Consider the following 24,416-nt stretch of genomic DNA (forward strand, 5'->3'; position numbering starts at 1 on the left):
CAAGCAGCAATCGTGATGCTATCAACGCACAGGTGTCTACACACATTGCCCAGTCTAACACCTTTATGCCCTTTTACACTCAATCACATTAGACACTGGAGTACAGCTCATTCAAAACAATAAACATGAGAAACTGCAGTGCCCCATACTTTTCCTGTTGAATCCTGGGGCAACTGTGGGGCCAGGCAGACTGAGAATCCCCTATCTCATGTTGGCTGTTACACATGTTGGTGGTCTCTCTTTTATGGACTGAAGAAAACGGACCCTGAGCAAATCAGCCACTGCCCTTTTAATGTCTTCAGCCCCTCCCCTGCCCCCATGTAGGGTGACCCTCTTACCACCTTTATCATATGAGCACTAATCCTGTAGGTGACTTTGTTGCTAAGTTGAATTCCTCCTTGTTAAACCAGTTGTTCTGGCCTGTTCTTCTTGTGTCTAGAGTGAACAGATATCCAATGAATGGGAATGGAGGATTACCTTCTTGCTGTCTTTCTGCCTACCAGTTACTTTCTACTATCCTTCATTAGCCCCCAGTCTTTGAAATTTTTAACTCCACATGGACAGAGACAGAAGAAAAGACAAAAGGTAGCACATTCAGAACGGAGTTTGCAGACCAACACAGACATGCAGAGCTCAAAATCAGACACAGAATTAGTAAATGATAGTTATATTCCCAATTCATCACAGTTTCAAATGCTGGAGCATCCATCATTAATCTGTAGGGATTATTCCATATGCTTATACATTTGTTGATATGTTTTCCCTGATATGCAGCTGAAATTTTGGCTGATTTATACTTGCCCTTGCATCTCCCTATATATATGCATCTCCCTATATATATATATATATATATATATATATATATATATATATATATATATATATATATATATAAAACTCAGAAGGGACCATTGTGGTCATCTAGTCTGACATCTTACATGACACAGGCCTGAGACTCTTACTCAGTGATGACTCCAGCCAGCCCAATTTGTGGTTACATTACAGCATGTCTTTTAGAAAGCATCCCATTTTAAAGATGCCAACTGATGGAGAATTTCCCCACATCCCTTGATAATTAGTTCCATTGTCTAATGATCACCAATGTTTCCTTTGCCCATTAGTTGCCTTGTAATGAGAGTAGTAAACTTCTGTGGTTATGATGGCCAGGGTTAGCCCTGGGTTTTTAAGAGATCTGATACCGCACTACTTCCTTTTTGCATCCTGCTAATACCTTTTCAGCTGTCCATGATTTTTTTTTCCTGCAGAAATAGTTGTCCGCGGTACAATGAGTTCATTCTTCACAAGGTCTACTCTGAGCTGGCACAGATGTTTGCTACACTTCTTGCAGTGTCACTGTATACCCTCACATATACATGAGCAGTCAAACTGACAGAACTATTGTAAATTTAAAGAAATAACAAGATTATTCCATAACACAGTCAATAGTGAATCGCACTTTCCTTTTCTTTCCCTTGAAACTGGCTTTGTATAAAGCATTTGCTTTGATAACGCTCAGAAATAGTTGTTTGTCATATTAATATATTTCTGGAGTATTCCAATTATGAACAGCCTTTCAAGGCTTTTAAAATTCCTCTATTATTTGTCTAGATATTATCTTGGCAGGAGTCAAAAACCACAAAACAATTGCCTGGGGATAGTTTCTTACTACTGTAACATTTTATCTGGAAAGCTGCTGTATAGTGTATGCTTTGATGAATGACCAACTGCTTAAAATGTGTTTAAGACACTGGCTTGCTAATTAAACACCTTATGAAAAGTCCATATTTGTACAGTCTCAGTAAATTTGTATACATGCATTTCTTTTATTTCTTGCTTGTTCTGCCTCCTTGCTTTGCTTTTATTTTCTGGTTTGGTATTTGCAGAAGAAATTGAGTAAAAACATGTAGTAGAATCATGTTTCGTTCCACGCAAATCTTAGACAGAATGAGAAAAAAATCCCTCATTTAAAAAAATCACTGTGGCTTATTGTTTATGTATATACAGTGAGCCTGATTTTGATTTCATCACTTTTATCAGCTTTATGGTGGTGTCACTAATTTTACTCCAGCAAAGGAAAATGAGTTGTGCCAGTAGATTGAGGTTTGACCTAAGTTCTCATGGGTCATGTTAATGTTACCACCTTCCTCAGAATTTACGTTTGGTCAGAGAACAGCTTTAAGTTGCACTGAATTCTTCAGGAGTGCAACTGAGTATGAGGGAAGGCATTCTATCAACTGCCCAAGCCAACCCAGCTGTCTCTATGAGTGTTCTCCGTCCAGTGGGCTGTGCTGACCTTTGTGCTTCTTTCCACCACCTGAGAAGAGAGAATTGTGGTGGTTTCCCTCTAGGGTTGCCAGATGTCCCATAACGTGGAGGCCAGTCCCAAATTTCCTTGATAAGTCCCATGTCCCACATTTATGCAGAAATGTCCCACTGGACATCTTTGCATAATTGGGTATGCAGGATATGTCAGGGAAATTCCAGCCTGCACCTGGGGCTGCCAGCAGGAGCGCTGTGCCCCAGCCTGTGCCCAGCTGCAGGGTCCTTTCACCCTGGCTGAGGATCACCCAGCTGGGGCTTCAGGCAGGGGCTCCCTGTCCCAACTGGCTCCACGATGAGGTGTCCCCAACTTCTGGGTTCCTGGGTCCTAGGGCTGGTCTTAACTATTTGGCGGCCCTGGGCAAATGGGGGTCACCGGACATGGGGGGGTGCTCCCTCCCAGCTGTTGTGCCCTCCTGCCAGGCCCTGCTGCACTCCCAGCCACCTGCAGTGCGCCCCAGCTGCCAGGCTGCTTTGCTGCAGCCCTGGCCCCAAGTGGCAAATGCCAGCTGGCTCCAGCCCCACACGGGCCGATCCATTTCAGCAGCCCCTTCAAATTGGCAGCCCCAGGCAACTGCCTGTCTCACCCACCCCTAGGACTGGTACTGCATGGTCCCGGCTGGGGATCCCGCTAGGCTGCGGGGTCACTCTGCACCCCCGGCTGGAGAGTCCAGTTGCCAGCTGCAGGGCTATGGGGCCCAGCCGTGGGTCCCCTGCTCCTCCCACTCTTTGGAAAACTTATGCAGGACAGGCAGCCGTGCTGGGGATCCCATGGCCTGTCCTGCATAAGTTTTCCAAAAATCTGCCAACCCTATCTCCCCCATCACACTCCTTTCTCAGAATCAGGCCCATGCCTTGTGCTTGTCCATTTCATGCCTGATCTGTCTCTTGTGTGGTGGTGCCTTCATACCCTAGGGTCCCGAGTACCATATTCCCAAATGTCCCTCACTATCACCCTTACTCTGCGTGAAGCAAGTTGAGTACCTGCTTGGGATGCAGGGGAAAAGCAGCCATTTTTATTCCATGCAGTGCAGATTAATGCAGCTTGTTTTATTTTTGTTTGGTTGTTTTTTTTTTTTGTTTTTTTTTTTAATTTTGTGAATTCAGTGCCAGGGATCTCATAGCTCACAAGTGGAGCTGGCCCTGCCGGGTTCCTTCAGTATTGCTAGGGGTGAGGAGGGAGAGAGAGAGAAATTAGGGAGGAAAGAAGGAAGTTATTTTATCACTCAAATGATTTTCTTGCTAAACATTGTTAGATCTGGATGGGCTAAGCCAACTGAGTTTCCAAGACAACCTATCCTATCATGAAGATGACCACATATCTGTTGATTCAAGAACTGCCTCTGAGAGTAGGAGTACCATGCAAGCCAAAGACCCTGGAATGGAGGCTGGCATTGCCCATAGCCGTAGCCATCAAGGTACAGAAGGGAGTTTGCAGATGGAGACGGCGTTCAGCAACCAGGGATTTGAAGGAAATGACACCACTGACAGCTCATCAGCTTGGAGCCCTGAGGTAGGGTGAATTATGCTGTGTTGCATGCAGTTTTTCTTCCCTGAAAGTATCTGGGCTTGTCCGAAATCTTAAGGAAGAAATGAAATGAAAAATTAATTGGCACAGCATGGGCTAGTAATCCTTAAGTGCATGCATGGTCTCACCTACATGTGTGTTTTCCCTTTTCCTGCTACTGTGTCTCTGGGAATTTTGAATAGATTCCATCAATATCCCTTCAGAGAGGTTCTTTTGTTGTCTGAATTCACACAGTAACCCTAGCACAACCATTTCCCTCATGGCAGAAGTTACTGTGAAATAGCTAACAATGTCCTGCCATGCTTTCAAGGAGGTAAGTGGATTTGTTACTGCACTTGTATATGGTGTCTGTCTGTGGGAACACTGTGTGATTATTGGCTCTGATCCTTGGCTTCCCTTCTGGTGGCTTTCCATTGCTCAGGCAGCATGACACATCTGGAAAGTTATATGAATGGGGCAGCTGGGGACTTCCCTGGCTTAGCTGACTGTTTGTCAATGGAGGACAGCGTGACAGAGCAGACTTCTATGCAGGTGGCGGCAGGGAGCGGGGTATGGCTGGGAAGGTTTACAGTTCTCTTTTTTTCTCCTGCAACCAGTGTATTTCACCAAGCAGGTCATGGCACGATCTAAGGATCTGGCCCTTATTTCAAAGCTAATATCTGCCAGCAAATATTCCAGGTTCTAAAGCCCTTATTGGGGTACGTCACAACTTACCCTTCCCTTTCTATGTGATTAAAAATGAACTGTTTCTTTATTGTTAGGAAATAATCAGGTGATTATTATTGACTATCTGATTAATTTCCGCAGAGGTATCAAATTGCATCAAATATTTAAAAAAATAATCACAGAAGCTCACATCTCTGAATCAAAAAAGCACAACCCTGAGCTGCACAAGCTACTCTCTGTCCCAAGAAAAACAGGGCTTAAGCAGAAAATATTCCCTTTCTGTGAGCAAGCTGCTTGCACCCAACTGAAGAGTGAAATCAGCTTCCCAGGCCAAGTTTACAGTAGACTGCAAAGTCCACCTAAGACATGCAATTCCAGCTATGACAATTGCGTCTCTGGAATTGATTGATTTTTTTTTTTTCTGGCTGTGCACACAGTGGGAGGTGGATGGGAGAAACTCTCCCATCCAGGGCCAAATGCAGAGCCCTGATGGTTGGATTTAGACCATCCCTAGTAGGAGCGCTAAATCGAACCCTGGAAGATTGAACCTGAAGGAATTGATCTTCCAGTAAATGTAGATGTACCTTCAGTGTATGGGCGGCGGACCTGTTAAGTGCAGACATTCACATAGGCTGTGTCTACACTGAAATACATATTCGACGCCTCATTAGAATGCCGCGCGGCTCATCCAGATGGGGCTCCTTTTCAAAAGGACCACTGGCAACTTCAAAACCCTATCTGCTGTTAGGAATCAGGGGATTTCGAAGTTGCTGGGGTCCTTTCGAAAAGGAGCTCCATCTGGATGAGCTGCGCGGCATTCTAATGAGGCGCTGAATATGTATTTCAGCGCTTCATTAGTAAACTTCGAAATGGCCATTTGCATGGCCATTTCGACATTTTGGGCTAGTGTAGACACACCCATAGAGGGATTAAAATAGGCCGGGACTAAAATAGGCAGTGGTTTTGAAAGTTGGACGGATTGGCTCTGCTTCTATGCCCCAATACACTAGAGTCTTCTGCAATAACAATCTAGACCCTTTATTTCATGACTTGACCCAGGATACTTATCTGTCTGTTGATCCTGTGCTAGTCTTCTCTGTTTGTGTCATGCTCATCACCATGCATAAGCACTCTGGAATCTGGAGTGTCCTCTTTTCATTTATATTGTGAATGTGCTGATCATTCTGCCCCAGATGCAGGGATATTTACATGAACAACACATAGAGAATTACAGAGTTCAGATACACCTGCATCCTGATTTGCTTGTTATGAGTAGCTTCTCATCTGACTGCATTGTGTGGCTTAATGAAAGATTTTTTTTTAGGGTACTTAATGTTCTGACATTCCAGAGAGACACAAATATTGCTGTCCTGTATTCGAACAGACCTCTGTTTTGGGACATAAACTGTAATGTGCTTCTGCCATGGACACTCAAAGGGTATTTCAAGGCTGCTTCCATGATTACTTGCTTTGTCCGATTTTTTTTTCCTCAGCAAAAATGTGCATTTTACATACACACACGCTCTGTCCTGTACTGGTGATCTGTCACCAGACACACACTATACTGGGAGGGGTGTATGTCTTGAATCTATACAGATTCATACAGTTTAAATAGAGAAGGGGAATATTAGATTATCTAGTCTGACTTCCTTTCCATTGCAGATCCTTAATTTTTTCCCTCTTACCCCTCAATTAATCCCAGTACATCACTACACTTCACTGGAAAAGAAAAACATTATTTCATGTGGAAATACGTCAAATCGCCTTTGGATTTCAGTGTAGTTGCTTGTATAGATTGGAACTCTAGTCTGGCACTTGCTTGTCTGGCAGCATCCGTAATCCGGCATGATTTTAGTTAGCTGGATGACCACTTATCATGAGTGTGGCTAAGTTTCTTGTGGTCCCATAAAGTTTGCTTACAGCCACTAGTCCTGGCTCTCAGTGTTCTGTGCTATTATTTAACTGTAATTTACTCCTAAATGTCTTCTAAGAGCCCAGGAAGCAGTGAAAGTGTTGGTAATGTTGCTAGACATGATTGACCTCTCATGGTTCAGCAAATTCCAGTAGTGCATCTTAAGGGGATCAGCCTTCTAGTGCTTACCCATGGTGTCCAACACACTAGCCACATGTTGCTATGTGGCCAGTTGAGTGTGGCTAGTTGGCTCGAACAATAAATATATTTTCAGAATAATGTGGCTGGTTTGCTATATAGTGGCTACAGCTTCAAAACTGGTTGGACACCACGGGCTAATCTATGCTGTAATTAAATCTACATACTGAAAACATGTTAGTTTAAAATCAAAAGATACAGGTTTGAGTTGTCCTCCTCCTTAGACAGCCAGCAATGGGCCTGGATTCACCTTCTGGGTATTAACTGAAAATCTCGCCCTAGTACAGAGTGTACACATGTTTTAATACAAATGACTGATTGTTATAGCAACGCCTTTATCACATGAAACACATTCTAACTCTGAGATAAAGAGCACCTTTAAACAGCAACTCGTGCACACACCCATCAACAGGTAAAGTGAGGGCGTGGGATTCATAATTTTTAATCAAAATGAAAGTTTTAAAGATGCCAACAGAAAGGGTAATTTGAGAGTTGCTTTACAAACCCTTTGATTGCATGATTTGAGTTCTCACCAGGAAAATATGAGGGTTCAAAGTGAAGAGAAGGTTCCACGCACTTCAGAGGAAATCACACACGGTGGAAATGGAGCCAAGTAGCATTTGATTCATAAATTGCAAGGCAAGATGGGACCATTGTGATCTGACCTTGGGTCAAACACAGGCCAGTGGACTGCCCCAAAATCATCCCTGGAGCAGATCTTTTTGCAAAGCCCTCCAATCTCAATTTAAAAATTGCTGGTGATGGAGAATCCATCACCCCTTTGTAAAGTGTTGCAATAGTTAATTACCTCCTTGTCAAAATGTACACCTTATTTCCAGGCTGAATTAGTCTAGCTTCAGCATTCAGCCACTGGACCATGTTATGCTATCTTCTGCTAGACAGAACAGCCACTGTTAAATATTTGTTCCCCATGCAGAGACTTACAGGTTGTAGTGATATCTCCCTGTAAACCTTCTGTTTGTTAAGCTAGATAGATTGAGCTCATTGAGTCTATTGCTATAAGGCCATCCTGTAATCATTCTCATCATCCTTGTCTGAGCCCTTTACAATTTATCAACATTGTTCTTGACTTGTGAGCAGCAGAACTGGAAACAGGATTCTAACAGTGGGCACATCAGTGCCAAATACGGGGGTGAAATAACCTCTCGACTTACTTGTGAGATATTCCTGTTTGTACATCCCAGGGCTACGTTCTTTTCTTTTCTTTTCTTTTTTTTTTTTTTTTGGCCCAGGATCACACTGGGAGCTCACCCTCCGTTAGTTGCTCACCAGGACCCTCCAAATCTTTTCCAAAGTCATTGCTTCTTGGATATGCTCCCTCATTCTCTACATATGGCCCATGTTCAGTGTTCCATGCACATTTACATTTAGCCATGTTGAAATGCAAACTGTGCTCAGCTTACTAAGTGGTCCGGCATATTCTGCATCAGTGCGCCATCCCTTGCTTTGTTTTCCACTCCCCCATCTGATCTGACTGCTCTTTGTGTCACCACATTTTCTACTGCTCTTGCCACAAGCAGATGCAAAGCGGTCGCCTGTTGCTCAGTTGTGAGTGAACTGTGGTACAGAATCCAACGGTTAACCAGCATTGGCCCTTCCAGGATCAAAGAGGAGCAGAACTAAAAACCATTTTCTTTGAGCTGACATACAAAGTGTGGCCCAAATTCTGTATGGTCGCATGCCCAGAGCACATTCCCAAGATGAGCATCTGGAGTCTATCTACACCGCATCTGGGAGGGAATCCCCCACCATGGATCGACGGAAGAATAACGATGTAATTGTGTTTGGGCTGGGGCTCAGCTCTCAAGGCTTGAAGTGGAGGCTTTGAGAGCCTGAGTGGCAATGTCAACAGAGCTATTGTTAGTGCACGAGCACAAGCTATTAATCGGGCTGGGAGGCTCTGTACCTGGTGCAGCGTAGAAGTACGCAGTTGGTGGTAGCCTGTTTGGAAGAGGCACATAAGGATCAGGTGATGTCTGTGTTCTTCTTGCAAATGGTGCTTTGTTTAGGAAATATTTTCACTATTTGAGACCCACTGTCCGTAGAGTCATAGAACACTAGAACTGGAAGGGACCTCAAGAGGCCATCAAGTCCAGTTCCCTGCCCTCATGGACTAGACCATCCCTGATAGGTGTCTGTCTAACCTGCTCTTAAATCTCTCAGCAGTGGAGATTCCACAACCTCCCTAGGTAACCTCCATCAAGGGGCTGAGTGGATGAGACAATCATAATAATAAGAATACCTCTTTCTGATATACCACTTTTCATTGGTAGAGCTCAACGTGCCTTCACATAGGTCTCTCTGTCATGCTGTCCCATATAGAATGATTTCCTGTTACACGCTCTCTGCGGTAGGGGTGTGAAAGTGAGGGGCAGGCCCCTGAGGGGGGTGTAAAATTCCATAAGGGAGGGTGCAATGTGATCGGCTGCTGGGTTTCACGCTCATCCCTCTCATTAAAAATGTTGAACTATGTTACTGTTTTCATGTCTGTGTATTCATATTTACTGACTTCTCAATAAAGATTCTACAGGTGTTTTCTTACACACGCTGAAAGGAGCTTTTTTTTTTTTTTTAAATGAACATAACCAAAATTTCCATCAGTTTGGATTACGTTAGACAGATTGGGGCAGGGGAGCTGCTAACTGCAGGGAAGAAAAGTGGGGCCTGACATAAATAGTTTGCTTCTCCCTGCTGTAGTGCACCCACCTTTACCCTTCTGTGCTCCCAACTGGTCATCTCTGTGCAGTGTTTGATTTCACATGCTCTGTAGAAGAAGGTACTTTCGTATATACACCTCTATTTTTTTCTCCCCGTGGCAGGAACATGAAGAAGGGAATAGTCTTCCAGCTCATCACAGTGCCCATGAACCAATTTCTAAATGTGGTGACTTAGAGGTCATTTTCAGTTATAAGGCCTCCAGCCAAAAGCTGCAGGTTACTGTCCTGGAAGCTAAGGACATCCCCGACAAAGACCGCAGTGGTGTGAACACCTGGCAAGTTCACACAGTCCTGATGCCCAGCAAGAAACAGAGGGGAAAGACAAGCATTCAGAGAGGACCCATCCCAGTGTTCAACGACAAAATGACCTTTAATAAGCTCGAGCCAGAGGAGCTCAGGGGCTACGCACTCAGGTTCCGTCTCTACGCAGTGCACAAAAGGATCCGGGAGAAGATGATGGGGGAGCAACTATTTTATCTGAGCCGCCTTAACCAGGAGGGGGAAGTGAAGGTGACGCTGGTTTTGGAGCCCAGGAGCAACATGAGTGTGAGTCTGTTAAACAGTTCAGGTTCTTTAAATTGTATCGTTGGCAGGAGTGGAGTGGTGCGACCTACTTGGCTAATGCATCCACTTCTTCATTAAGGGTTCTTAGAGGTTTACTTCCTAGCAACACTGTTTGGATCCCAGTTTGCATACTGGTCTCAAGTGATGAATGTCAGCACGAGTTAGAGGAAGCTTGGTGTACATGTTCCCCGATGCATTCACTGGTGTTCCCTGTTAGACGTTTCAGCAGAACTGAAAGGGAGCAGGTGTGCATGTTTCTTAAATAGGTTGTTTTCATAAGATGCAATTTCCAAGCTGCATATGTTCAGGGGCCAGCTCTTTGCATGCAATCTGTTGTGTTCAGGGGGCCAGGTTTTCAAAATTGGACACACAGGTTCCAGCCGCAAAATAGGTGTTTCTGAGCACAGATTGGTAACTGCTCATAAAATATGCAATAGGACCCACAAGTGTCCACACAAGCAGTCTTCCATTTTCCATCCATAGTTACCCAAATTTATTCACGCATGTGTGTTTTCTACCAGTTGGACGTCTCATTTCCAAGTTGGCCTTGAACATTTTAAGTAGCCCTTTCTATGTTCCAGACAGCTGCCCAGTTTTTAGAGTCCTTTACAAAGAAAGTAAACATCACTACCGGAGCATTCTAGCTGGGTTTTTCCAAGGTGCCTTGCTTCTGTAGGATCTGTTCATTTTGCTCTGTTGTTCTCCTTGGAAAATCCCAGTTTCCAATCCCAGATTAGATCATCTATGATATCAGAATAATGGGATAATTGCTGTGCATTCAGGTTGATTTTGAAACGATAGCTATTAAATTTCTTCATCATCTTTGTTTTTGGGAAAAATAGATTTCCAAACAGTGTTTTTTGTTTTGTTCTAAAAAAGCAGATACTTTTGTACTAATATTCAGTCCTTTCATACAAAGAAAAAGACTGGTAGGCATTAAAACAGGCCTCCCTTTCCTCTAAGGCCTCCTCTGCAAGGAGGCAGGGAGAGGAAGAAATGGAGCTGAATAATTATTCCAGAAATGTCCGTATAGGGAGCTAGTCCAGAATAGCAGTTGCAGAAAAGCTTATTCTGCAATAGCAATGGTGGATCATTTCCCTGTTGTAGGCCAGGCCTAAGAGTTCTCACCATATAAAGGAAACTCAGTATGAGGTTGCACACACAAAATGAATAATAAGCTATGGATTGGGTGGCGAGGGGAGAACTCATGAATGTGATGGTAACAAGGAAGAAAGCCGGAAAATATACAGTGAGTGACTTGAAAGAGAAGATTGGGCTAGACACATTCCATAAGAGAATCGTTTTCAGGGAAATTGACTCTACTTTTGATGTACTGGAGCATATGTTTATCTCAAGGATTTGCATTATAGTGGTGGTAATAACACATTAAGGCTCCTAGCCTATGGAGAGAGAATCTTGTAAGATGGTGAATAGTAACAGAGAGAAAGCTGTGCTAATCTATATACGATCAAAACAAGTAGGAACACCAGTCCTGGAACCTTTCCTTGCAGCAAAGCCTGCTGCCAACTTTGTCCACATATCTTTTCTGGAGATACCATCACTGGACCTAACCAGGTTATTCACAGAATCGTGGGCACATTCTCATGTTCCTCAACTAACATCATATATGCCATCATGTGCCAACGATGCTCAGATGCTTTGTATATTGGACAGACTTCAAACTCTCTTAGGTAAAGAGTTAATGGGCACAAAACAGACATAAAAACACTCCTGATCCACACACCTCTTAGCCAGCATTTATTGGAGTGGGCCATTCTGTTAATGACTTAAGAGTTTGTGTGTTACAGAAGAGGAATTTTCACAACACTCTTGAAAGAGAGACTGCTGAACTCTCTTTTATATTCAAATTTGACACATTAACATGTGGTTTGTACCAGGATGGGAATTTTCTGGGTCACTATAAGGGCTTGTTTGCATATTGCGCTTAATCTAATTCTTGACTCCCCCCACCCCCGCCCCTTCTGCCCCTCTGCTCTCTGATTTGCTCACCTTCATAATTTTTTTTTCTGATTTGTCCACCTTGATGACTGTTTTTGGTTCTCTGTGCCTTAAATATTGAGTCTGTTCTGGTATGGCTATGATCTGAACAAGTGGGTCTGTCCCACGAAAGCTCACCAAATAAATTATTTGGTTAGTGTTTAAAGTGCTACTTGACTGCCTTTTTTGTCTTGTAAGATGTGTTTCTGCAAAGGGATGGTGGAGACTTTTTCCTGCAAATCAATCTTCTGCCCTATTGATATTCCTGCAGATGATTCTTAGCCATTAGCAACTCCTAGAAGAGCATTACAACTCCTCCAAATTAGAATACTTTAAAGGGGAAGCAGTGTTATGGATTTCCGTGGGACTCTCTGTGCTCTTTTCCTGCAGAGTGGAGACTCTCAGATCAGTCTGTCAGCCGTCTCTCACAGTGACAGTGCTTCTTCGACACAGTCCCTGTCACATGGAGGGGTACCGGAGCTGCTGGTGGGACTCTCGTACAATGCTACTACTGGACGGTTGTCAGTAGAGATGATCAAAGGCAGTCACTTCCGCAACCTTGCTCTCAACAGGCCACCTGGTAAGTGTAATCTCTCATAATGGCACACCTAGGGGGTGGTATAGCTTCATGGTTAGAGCATTGCTTTGTAACCCCAGGGTTGTGAGCTCAGTCCTTGAGGTGACTTTTCAAGGGCCTGAGGCAGGTTAGATTAAAAAAAAAATCTGTCAGGGATAGTAATAAATCCTGTTGCATGTACAGGGGACTGGAGTCAATGAGCTCTCAGAGTCCTTTCCGGCTCTATGATATATATTTGGTATAGCTGAAATGCTTTATTTTGATTCATTTCATTTTGGCCCAGCACCTGCATTGTGCCGGGGGGCAGCTGGAGTGCCTGGGTTGATTCCTGCTTCCTGTTTCCTTGTTCCTGCTCCCCTGGAGAGCAGTGGAGGTGAAAGCGATGGTCAGAACAAACACATTGGGGGCATTGTGGGATACTTTTGGAGAATAAAATCACATTAAATAACGCTGTGTCTGCAGTAGCTTTAAGTCAGCCTTGTGAATTCAAGTTTGGCCTTACTCCTCATGAAAAAGCTGGAGTAGAGAAGTTGACCTTAGGACCCCTTAAAATCTACCTAATATTTGTAATGAAGACAGGTGCTTTATAAAATCGACCTAACTCCCTAAAAATCGACATTGTGCTCTCATGTAGACAGCCTCAGTCTGCACTTTATTCACTGTGCTGACATAGCTGAAGGAGTGGCAATGCATGCCTTTTGCGCCTGTGTGCCTCATTCAAGGCTAGGATGTACCTCTGCTAGAGCCTTCATGGCCCTTCAGTCTCTGGCCTATCATCTGCTCTGAGAATTAGCATCAACTGAGGAGGTATTTTTGGTGACGTGGTTACCTGCCCATGGAGAATGGAGGTGGGCATCTCTAGACATCTACCTGACACCCATAATATTTATTTACTATGCACCCAGGATAGAGTTGAACTGGGGATCTACAGATGGAGACTATTTGTGGTTGAACCAGCAAGGTGCTGTGTAGCTTTGGTTCTGGTCAGCAAAGCATTTCAGTACGTATTTAAATATAAACGTGTAAGTGTGTCCATTGAGGTACTTAATTGCTTTGCTAGACTGCAGTCAGAGTGCTCAGGACCTTGGAGGATGAAGCCCTGTTCCCATTACCTAATACTCATAACTAGCTAAGATATCCTTAAGAAATAAGATAGTCCTAGAATTTCAATGAAAATCTTCAAATGGGTTGTGTTCACGGGTTTAGCTGCCCCTGTCTGGTTTCTGTGAGTGCACCAGTCCCAGGTCTTGGGCCTAGTGCTCTCTCCCTCCTCAGATAGAATTGTGTAGTTCTTCAACTCTTAGACCAGGACTTGGGCTACACTATTCAATGTGACATTGATTCTCATCCTGTAGGTACAGTTGCTCTGGGGCGCCTTCAAGAGCCAGTGAACAGTGGTGTATAGAAAGCAAACAGCCATCTTAAGAGCGCAGTATTATTTGGCAGTGGGAATAAAGTATAAGAGAGGAGGGATCTTAAAGCCACAAAAATTCTGCACCTGGTGTGTATCGTGCCTTCAGCCTTACCCTTCCAGGAAGCCTACCTCCTCCTCCCACCACACACAGACCCCAGGCAGGCTCTGTGCCTGGTTCTCCTGTAGCCTTCTGTCCTGCTGCAGGTACGACTTCATTGTGACATTTACTTGGGCGACTGGCACCCAGATTAGCCTGACCTGGGTGTGAGTAGTCACACTGCAAGGCCATCCCCAAATCACGGAGTCCTCACGGGTGCTGCACCCCTCTGTGCGTGTGACTAGCCTTTCTGAGGCCATATTCCGTGGTTCTTTGTGCTGCAATAGACTGAGGCCTTAGTGCCATTTGTTCCAAGTGTATTGTGGCAGAACTTGTCTGCCCTTCCGGACGCAGGGGAAGAGTTGTGGGACGGCGCTGGAGGACTGTCATCCTTTGCATGGTTTAGCCTGCATCTTCACTGCAAACTGGATCCTTCCAGCTCAGGTTCTAAGCACAGTCACAACCAGCAGACAAAGCTTACATCATCACCAAACCTGGATCATATAGGGCTTTTTGGTGGGTGGTAGTTGGGGGCAGGGCTAGGAGGGGGAAGCCTAAGGGAACTGTTCAGGGAAGACACATATGCTTCAAAACCTGCCCAAGTTCTTTGTTCTGGGCTTTGAAGGGCCCTGATTACTGCTGGCAAACCCAGTTTAATAGCCCGGTTGGAGACTCCAGCAGTGTCAGCAAAGCTAAGAAGAGTGGCAGAGTCTCTGAACACTTCAGCATTTTCAGATGAGTAGCTCTTTTGAGCTGTCCTCCTCCTTCCTGCCTTTATCCAGGTTGCTCACTATTGAATTAAATCAATATATTCATACCATAAACACCCTCGTCATGGCCAAGCCACCATACAATATTCATCATTTGCTGCAGGGAACTTCCAGATCTGTAACAATATTCTTCCCCGTCCAGAGTCAGAGCACCTTATTATTTTCCATTCTATACTTCATGTACGTGGCTGGAAAATTACTGGCAATGTGAGGGGGAGGGGAAAACCTATCAAAAAGAGAGCAAAGGAGGGTTGGGAAAAGAGAAGACTTGGCTTTAACCCCTATGCTAGAAGCTGCAGTTGTCACCTGTGCCAGCACTTCAGCGAAGGATGGTGGGATGCAGGCTGCTGCTGTGGTAGGAGGGTTGGGTGAATCAAGCCCCTCTCACTGGGGAAAAGTCAAACATCTGGGCTTGTTTCTGAAGAGCTGGGAGAAGGCCGTAGAGTCCTGGCCAGAATTTCTTCTCTCCCTGAAACGTGTTCTGGGCTCTGGTGCTGAGAGCTATTTTAGGAGAGTGTAATGGGACTGTCCAGCACAAAGGGGCTTTGTTCAGGGCTTTGGGGCAGGGCATGTAAAAGTGGGTGGTAAAGGTAAACCCAGCCACTGTGCAATGTGCATTATACATGCGAGAGGACTGAGCGAGAGCAAGCCTGCAGTGAACTGCTTGTGGCGCATAAAGTACCATGTGATAGGCCCCGCCAGCGAAGTAGCTGTCAAAATGAGTGCTGTGTTTACTCTCCAGATGGTGTTGGGCAGATGCTCAGAGGAGACAGTGTGAGGGAAAGAATCTTTCCCACCCTCCTACTTGCACTCAGACAACATAGTAGCTGCAGAGCCACTCCATGGTGCTTAATCTGTTATGAAGGTGGTGCTGGGGCTCAAGCGATTAGGTACCAGGGCTTTAACAATTGTTCTGGTTTTGTAACTGACGCAGCAAGCCCAGAGATGCCTGGACTATGAACTGCCCGGCCTAGAGGGGCCAAGGCTTAGCCCTGGCAGAAATTAAGGACTGCTGTAGTCCAGTGGCTTTAATCTCCTCTGATGCCTATTAGTCAATCCAAAACCACCCGCTGCCCTCAGCAGAGTGTAGGGAAGCCAGCAGGAGGTGCTATACAGTACAGGTTGAACCTCTCTCGTCCAGCACCCTCAGGACTTGACTGGTGCCAGCCGAGAAAATTTGCCAGATGATGGGAGGACAATATTTTCTAGCATGTTACCAACACTTCCACTGCATCCTGGGCTCTTAGAAGACATTTAGGGGTAAATTAGAGCTAAATAACAGCCCAGAACACTGAGCGCCAGGACTGGTGGCTGCAAACAAACTGTGTGGGACCAGGCAAGTTTCCCGTGGGAAACTTGGCCACACCCATGATCCAGCTAACTGAAATCATGACGGATTACGGAGTTTGCCGGACAAGAGAGTACCAGAATAGAGAGGTTCAACCTGTAGTGACTCTTCTAGGCCAACTCTACCGTGCTCCATCCTCACTCCAGCCCTGCTCTCTGCCCCACTGAGAACCCTGCCTGACGAAGCCCCATGCATCATATGTAAGGCTGCGATATTTTCACCGAAGCCATGGAAGTCAGGGAATCTCTTTCTTCCAGTGAGCCATGTGAATTCAGCCTCAGTGAGGAGAGGTGACAGGGGTGGGGATCAGTGTTCCTTGTCAGCTGAGTGCCTGCGTGGCCACCCAGGAGAAAGACATGTGGCATCTTATCTTTCTGATTGTGGTACATAGCTGCACATGCCTCATTGCACATAACAAAATTTATTCTGCACGTGGATGGAAAGAATTAGAGGGAACATTGGCGGAGGTACCCAAGTGTGCCTGGCCATCACATCATGGTGGGGGTACCATGGAGCTCATGGCCACCATGGGCAGTGGAGGGAGCCTGAAGCTCAGAGCAGCCTCTGCAGACAATGTGGGGATCCCCCAGCTGAGCTCCCCGTTTTGTCATGTATATTTTTAGTACAAGTCTCCGACAGGTCATGACTTCCATGAATTTTTCTTTATTGACCATGATTGACTTTTCCTGAAAGTATCCATGATAAAATCATAGCCTGACCCATGTGGCATTCAGACTCCTGATGCAGCTCCCCGAATGCACAGTGGTTCTGGTGCTTGGGGAGGTCTCCACGCTTGAAGAGGCAGGCACTGCATTTGGGCCGCAGTGATTTAAACTGGCAGTGTCGTTGAGGGTGCAAAAGCTTTAAGAAATTGTTCTTCCGGCAAGGAAAGTGTCCCTCCCAGCCCCCGCTTTATCTTGTGCATCGCAGAACCTTCAAAAGAAAATGTTGAGGCTGAACTGATGCAGTTCAATATTGCAGCCGCCCTTATTTATCTTTCAGAAATGACAGTGATCCATCAATGTTAATTTTTTAAGAATATCAACATTACGAGGCAGATGAGCAGTTTTCTGCTGCTTGAAATTCTGATGCAGCATCTCCTCAGAAGGACTCAGAAGTGGCATTTAAGGGCCTCACTCACTCACTCTTGTCACTGGCCAGGCAATAAAAGGGCTGGCAGCGCCCTGAGCTGCTTGTTTGGACAGCTAACAGACGGATGGTGTCAGGGAGCTGACGTCTCAGTGCGCATGTTTCTCCCGCGCTGAAGGTGAAGCACAGTCCTAGGCATCCTGAGAAAGTGTCACACAAGTGTTTTGCCTTTAGTATGTCCCTTTTCCCATGAGCACACGCTCTGTATTTTAGCACTCATGATGTAGGTGTACTTAGAGTGACCATATTTCCCTGTCCCAAATATGGGACAGGGAGATATAGGGAGGGAAGGGCAGCTCTTCCTGTCTGCACCAAGCCCGAGGAGGCTCCTCTCAGCTGCCCCCCTGCCTTCAGCCCCAGGGAAGCAGCGGCCATGGGTGCTCCCTGCCTGGAGCCCTGGGAAGGTGGCAGCCATGGGCACTCCTGGCCCCAGAGCCCTAGGAAAGTGCCAGACGCAGGTGCTCCCCTCCTGGGGCCTTGGGAAAGCAGTGGCCTGGGCATCCCGCCCCCAGCCCTCGAGGGCCTAAATATGGGACAGTTCATCCATTTTAAAAAATAAGCAAGGATGCCTTTTTGGCGTCCCAAATATGGGACTGTCCCGCCCAATACGGGACGGTTGGTCACTTTCTGCGTCCTGTACACCTTGATGCACTCGATCCACTTAAAATTCATCAACCAATGCCCAGCTTTCCATCCGTGACAGAGGAGAAGAACTTTTCCTGCTTTCCCCCCTTGTTCTATGCACACTATTATACTGGTCCCCTAGGATGGCTCTGAGGTTTATATTTAAGTCCTCCAAGTGTTTTCTTCCAAAACCTGGTATTTTTAATTAAGCAGGTGTATTTGGTGCTGAGTGACAGCTGGGACCTGAAGCCTTGATAAACATCCTTGTCTTATTTATTATTAATGTTTTGTATTGCGCTAATATCTAGGACTCTCAGTCATGGCCCAGTACCCCATTGTGCCTAGGTACTAGATAGACTTAGAACAATAGGACAGTTCTTGCCCCAGAGAACAAGTAACCAGCCCTCTGCCAAACATTCCTCCTGTTCTGTTTGACTTCTCCCCTTCTGTGCACAATCTTAATTCTTTCCCTCTGTGCATTTCTTGTGGGGTTTGTGTTAATGTATAAATGCCATTTGTCAAACACTATTGTTCCGACTTCCCTTCGGGTAAGAATAATCGTCACAGCCTTTTAGCAACTGCGGAATTAATCACACAGGATAATTACAACCCTACATGATCATTATCATACCGGTAGCATATTAACCCCATTAAACAAACACAATAGCATTAATGTTACAAAAGAGAGAGGGGGTGAGAGAGAATGAGCAAATCAAAATAGGAAAGGGGAAAGCTCTGCAGGTGGAGATTTAACGTCTGATGGACAAACACCAATCTCTGTGATGAGCCGTAGGGACAAGAAGTGCAGAAGATACCACAGGTTATCGAGCTGAGGACTTTTATGATCCTCATCACCATGTGCCTCAGGATCATTAGCGGATTTTAGTCTTTCAACGCCCTTGTGAGGCGGGGAAGCCCTGTTATCTTTACCTTTGCAACTGAACTACAGGAAAAATTATTGACTCAATCAAGATCACACAGAAAGTCCAGGGCCAAGCCGAGAACTAAACCTAGGTTCTGTGAGCCCCAGTCGAGTTCCCTCCCACTAACAGATCCTTCCTGCCCTGTACTATATTTGAGAGGGATGAGGTAACCAAGACGAGGAGGACCAGATAGCTCCTAATGTGACCTTTGTAGCGTAGGCCTGATTTCTTTCAGAGGAACTTGAAACCTTGACTGGTCTTAACTGTCATCTGATGCCTGTTGTGTTTACACCTTAGTTATTCTCCTTGTGAACTAAGAGTTCACTTAATAGGATTTTAATAGGAATTTGAAGAAGAGGTGTGAATCTACAAAAGCCTGGGACAAAATTTAGGTTAAATTATCAGAATGCATAATTTGTTAGTATGGGTTGCACATCTCAAATCTGGTACTCTCTTGTCCACAACTTCCATGGTCCGGCAGGGTGTTCCAGGACAATAGAGTACTGGGCTGGTGCAGGACCCCCTGAGGGGCTGCAGCAGCCGTCTGCCCCTTGGCAACATGGCAGGGAGGGGAGGAGCCAGAGTTTCCCCTGTCCTGTGGCAGCATGGAGGCTGGAGCCAGAGGCCCATGGCAGCTCCGCATCAACTAGGGGGCAGGGCTAGAGCTGGAGCTCCTGGGAGCTCCACAGCTTGGGGGTAGGGGCTGGCCCTATAAATAAACGAAAGCTTGAAGTGCTGTTTTCGTTGGACTACAGCTGAGTTAGTTTGTGTTGCTGAGAATAATCCCCTCCCTGAGCTGTATAGTTATGTGTGTTTGATACAGTCCTTGCCATCTGTTCGTGTAACACAATGGGCTTGCTAAACTGTATATCTGCAAGCTGAGACATTAGGGATTTCCTGACACTTCACATTGCTCATAAAGTCCCTCCCCTCCCACTCTGAGGGGCGACAGGTGTGTAAAAATAACCTGCTTCTGGTTGCGAGAAGCATTGCTCTTGATGTTTCGGCCCCATGGAAGGATGGACATCAAGCGCATCCAGAGAGGTGTCTCTGTTGTGTTTTAGCCGCACGAGCTCTTTCTGAGAGCAAATGGTAGTGCTGCTTCTCCAAGGGTCTGGGGGATACAACAAGCAAAGCACTCTGCAACCAGCGGGCTTCAAATCCTGTCCTGCTTCACAGGGTGAAATGATGTAGGGGTTCTCATGCTCAAATTCACTGGTTGTTTGTCCCCCTTCCTTGTGGGAGAAGCTCCAAATACCTAGACCCCCGAGGTTGTTCAGAACCCATCTTAAGTATCCCAGGGGAGATTTCAGTCACTTCTCTCTGCTGGCTTCTGTTGGTTTCAGTGAAGTAAATGTAGACCCAGGAACTAGTAGATCAAAGTAGAACCTTTGCATATAGTTCCTACCTGGAACCCAGTTTAAAATTTCCATCTGGAATTTCCACAGGGAAAGCTGCTCCTGGTTGAAAACCAAATTTTCTGCAGCCAGGGAATGTTTGTGCAGGGGCAAAACTTCCCAAAAACATCCCTGAAATCTTTTCCCCCAACCAATTGTAATATCTAGAAGTGGGTCTGTCCCATGAAAGCTCATTACCAAATAAATCATTTTGTTAGTCTTTAAAATGCTACATTTCTGCTGTTTTGTTTTACATCAAAAGGTAGTTATTTTGAAATAGCAGCCATTATTTTGAAATAACTATCCTAGCATCTACATAGCGCAACCGCTATTTCGAAATAATTTCTTAACAGTGGTTGGCTTATTTTGAAATTGGTAAACCTCACTGCACAAGGAAGGGGCTGTTTAGTCAGGGACTAGAGCCTATTTTGAAGTAAACCATAGTGCGTCAAATGGCTCTGTTTCAAAATAGGCTCTAGGTGTTTAGACGTTGTATTTCAAAATAGTCAAGTGCTGTTTCTAACTGTATTTTGTGTGTAGCGGCGTTATTTTGAAATAAGCTCTTCCAAAAGAGCTCTTTTAGAATAGCTTATTTTGAAATAAGGCTGCTGTGTAGCCTTACTCCAAAAGCCCCTGTACCATCCTGAGCAGTGGCTAGAGCCTCTGGCTTCATCATGACACATTTGTACAGCGCAGCTACACTTTATCAGCACAGACATCCATAAGGTAAGCTCAACTAAATCCCACTGGGTGACACCAGAAATCCTGTGCTGTTTGTTTTCAGGTGCAATCCAGATAGAAAAAACAAATAGCAAACAAAACAAACCTGTTTTGTTTTTGTTGTATCTGAAGCTGCAGAAAGATTGTTTGTGCAGTACTAAAATCACGAGCCAGCCTGCAGGAAGTAGAGTTCAGCTTTTGATAAAGTACATGGGAGCTGTCGTCTGTTTTGCGCACATGGACTATTCACATTTCATGTATCTAAGAGGGGTTATTTTTTTCATTCCCAGCCACAATGAGCAAAGTATTTCATGACAGAATAAAGATAAAATTGCTCTCCTTTTCGCTCTCTAGAGAAAATCTTTGTTGGCAAGATTTACATTGTCTCTAGTGTGATGTTGGCAGCCAAATTGCCATAGCTAGTTGGTGATAGGGCTGAACTTTTCCTGCACTAACCTGAGAGCTGTACAGCTGTGCAGCCTCACAATTTACTCCTCAATTGTCAGTTTCCTGACAGCTTTTTTTAGTGGAACAGTTTGAGGAATGGAGAGCCCTGCTTTGGAGCTACAGAAGTGTTTTCACACCTGAAGTGTAATTTCACACCTTGTGTTTCTCAGCAGATAAGTGCGTAACATAGCACATCAAACAGGAATAGAAAAGGATAGACATGCTGTAGGAAGGAGACAGTGGGTTGTAATTTATTTCCTATCTTGGGTGTGCTCTGAGGTGATATTAAGTTGCAGAACTTTGGTCTTTGAATTTTAAAAAGGTTAGAGTTGGGTTGACCTGGCAAAGTAACTCGCAAACAAGAATAGGTTGCAAACTTGCATGGAACAGAATTTGTGGGATGATGAGATAAAATTGGGGGTTTTGACGATAGAAAGCAGGTCATTGGTGGTGTGACCATAGAATTATAGAACTATAGGAGTGAAAGGAACCTCTAGAAGTCAATCCAGCCCCACGGTAATTATTTAATACAGACACCTGTACGCTAAAGAATTGGAACAGTGAGTGAAATTGAGTTTGATTCTGCTGCACTCAGCAGGAAAAGCAAAAAGAGGATTTTATTGCAAGCCAAGGTGGGACAAATCCTGTGGTGCTTACTTAAGGCCAGAGCATGCCATTGCATGCCTACACTTCCTCTCCCACAAGAAAGAGGAGAGTGGCCAGCAGCCTCTATGGAACCGCCTCACTCTTTCAGAACCCTATGGAGAGCTGTCTCTGGGGTCATGATCTGTCCAGGATATGAGGTCATATTTGCCCACTTTTAATGCAGAATGGAAAGTAAGTGTAGCCAGGAGAGGCCCTGATGGAGCAACTCCCAGCTGCCAGGAAGAGCTTAGATGGAGCAGAGATTCCATGGAGACGGTCATGATCCCCCAGAGGGACCCTTAGGATTTGGGGGCCAGACCTGCAATTTACTATGTGAGGCCCAGGAGCAAACCCTGCCACTCAGGCTGAATGATGAGGAAATCCTCAGACTTTTCCTCTCTTCTTATGCCCCTCCCCTAGATTTTATGATGGAAAGGGGTGATCTGGCCTTCAGCTTTCACTCAGTACTTACTCAAACAAATCTCCCATTTGCTTCATTTGTCCCCTTGATATTTCTTCATTAGTAGCAGCAAAGCTAATTGGTTTCTCTCCTCTCTTTCTTCCCAGATACCTATGGAAAGCTCTGCCTTCTCAATTCTGTAGGCCAGGAGATGTCACGTTGCAAGACGTCCATCCGTCGAGGCCAACCCAACCCCATCTATAAGGAGACATTTGTCTTCCAGGTTGCCCTGTTCCAACTTTCTGACGTGACGCTGATGATCTCCATCTATAACCGACGCAGCATGAAGCGCAAGGAGATGATTGGCTGGATTTCTATGGGCCAGAACAGCAGCGGAGAAGAAGAGCAAAACCACTGGCAGGAAATGAAAGAAACGAAAGGGCAGCAGGTCTGCAGGTGGCATACGCTCCTGGAATCCTAATGGTCCCTGAGCTTCTGGACCTGTCCACAGGCTCTCCCGTAGTTGTCCTGCTGAAAGCACCCACTGCATAGCAAACATTATAGGCCATTTAGGTCGGTTTTTACTGAATTTTTAAAGTTGAGCGTACTCAGTGAATGTAGGTGCTGGTGCCCCAGGAACAAATTTACCTATTGCCTTTGAGAGTTTTCATACATTTTTTCCACCCAAGTAATAACCAGAAGAGAAGTAGTTCTGAAAAACACGAAGCTGCTTCTGCCCACTTCACTGATCTAAATTGTGTTTGATTCTATTTTCTTCTGGTGTAATGTCTTTCTCCCACCTCCGTTCATATTATTGATGTGTGTGAATGTTCTTAATGCACAGATGAGGTCATCAGCCTAGGACTGCATGCTACTCACTCTTACTAGCATCTCTAAATCCTAGAAATAAACGTTTGATACCATGTAAGGCCGACTAATATGTTTTCAGGTAGCATGGGAAAACACTAAAGATTTCTCTGTAAACTTTTAAGTGCCTGGAGATTGCCATTATTTTCTTGTATTAGCAATGATTTTATTTACTGGTATTTGATGTAAGCACGTTTCCTTGCAACCTGTGTCACCAGGTGTTTGCATGAGGTGATGGGTGTCAATTTATCATAGCGCTTGTATAATGCATGTTTAGAGTCCTCCCCACATTTTCTTAGCTCATGACTTCTATTGTTGGGAATACAAAAAAAAAAAAGGGAGAGAGAGACCAAAACAATCTGCACATCTGCCTTTGTGCCTAAATCATGATTATTCTGGACCGTTGTTCACTGTCCTAATCTTTTTCTTAACGTGAGGTTCACTAGGAAGAGTGATTCTCTATGGGGCATTATTCCATGTTTATTGCCTTTCAGTGACTCGGTCAAATCTACTCCAAGGAAAAAGTGCTTTTGTCAACCATCCTGTAAAATCTTCCAGGGATCTGAAAGTCAAGGCGAAGGCTTTCCTTTCCTTTTCTGTCATCGCCAGCACAGGAGAATCTGCAGGTCCCCTTGTACGAACTCACCTCAAGCAATATTGTCAATGCACAAGAAGGAAGAGAATCCAACCTGCTCTCTTAGAAGCGTTGGCCCTGGAGGGCTAAGAAGTGAAAAGTAGGACGGTTCATGCCTTTAACCACATACCCACAAAGGGCCAGTCTGCTGAATGAGGCGAGATGATCTGTATGTAGTCATGGCTCAGAGCACAGCATCACTTCTAGTTAACCAGTCCTCTTCTTCCTACCTCCAACCTACCTCCGACCTTCCTACCTACCTAAAACCAGTAGAGGCCACAGGCAGGGGAAGAAGGCTTATTTTGCTTCTTGATTACTGATAGAGCCTGTACCAGCTGTTGCAGAGACATAGGAACAGTGACCCTAGTGCACAGAGCCATACAATGACTGTAGTGGTCCTACCAGATGAAGATAGGTTCCAGATCCCTAAATAATTCCAAATAACATCTACTGTTTTACAAATAACAAGACGTCCTATGGC

General features: G+C 45.1%; 1 protein-coding gene across 3 annotated transcripts in view; it reads left to right on the plus strand.

Annotated features, from left to right (window-relative positions):
* SYT16 (synaptotagmin 16) overlaps window positions 1-23,378 on the plus strand; it is a 133,202-nt gene extending 109,824 nt beyond the window's left edge. For all 3 annotated transcript variants that reach the window (XM_074998676.1, XM_074998677.1, XM_074998678.1), the window contains 4 exons: window positions 3,576-3,832; window positions 9,464-9,907; window positions 12,314-12,503; window positions 22,602-23,378. In XM_074998676.1, the coding sequence (XP_074854777.1) occupies window positions 3,576-3,832; window positions 9,464-9,907; window positions 12,314-12,503; window positions 22,602-22,915 (1,205 nt within the window). In that variant the 3' untranslated portion in view covers window positions 22,916-23,378. The remainder of the gene's footprint in view (window positions 1-3,575; window positions 3,833-9,463; window positions 9,908-12,313; window positions 12,504-22,601) is intronic.
* The last annotated feature ends 1,038 nt before the right edge of the window (window positions 23,379-24,416 follow it).

Source organism: Carettochelys insculpta, chromosome 6 (genome assembly GCF_033958435.1).
Source record: "Carettochelys insculpta isolate YL-2023 chromosome 6, ASM3395843v1, whole genome shotgun sequence".
Lineage (NCBI taxonomy): Eukaryota > Metazoa > Chordata > Testudines > Carettochelyidae > Carettochelys > Carettochelys insculpta.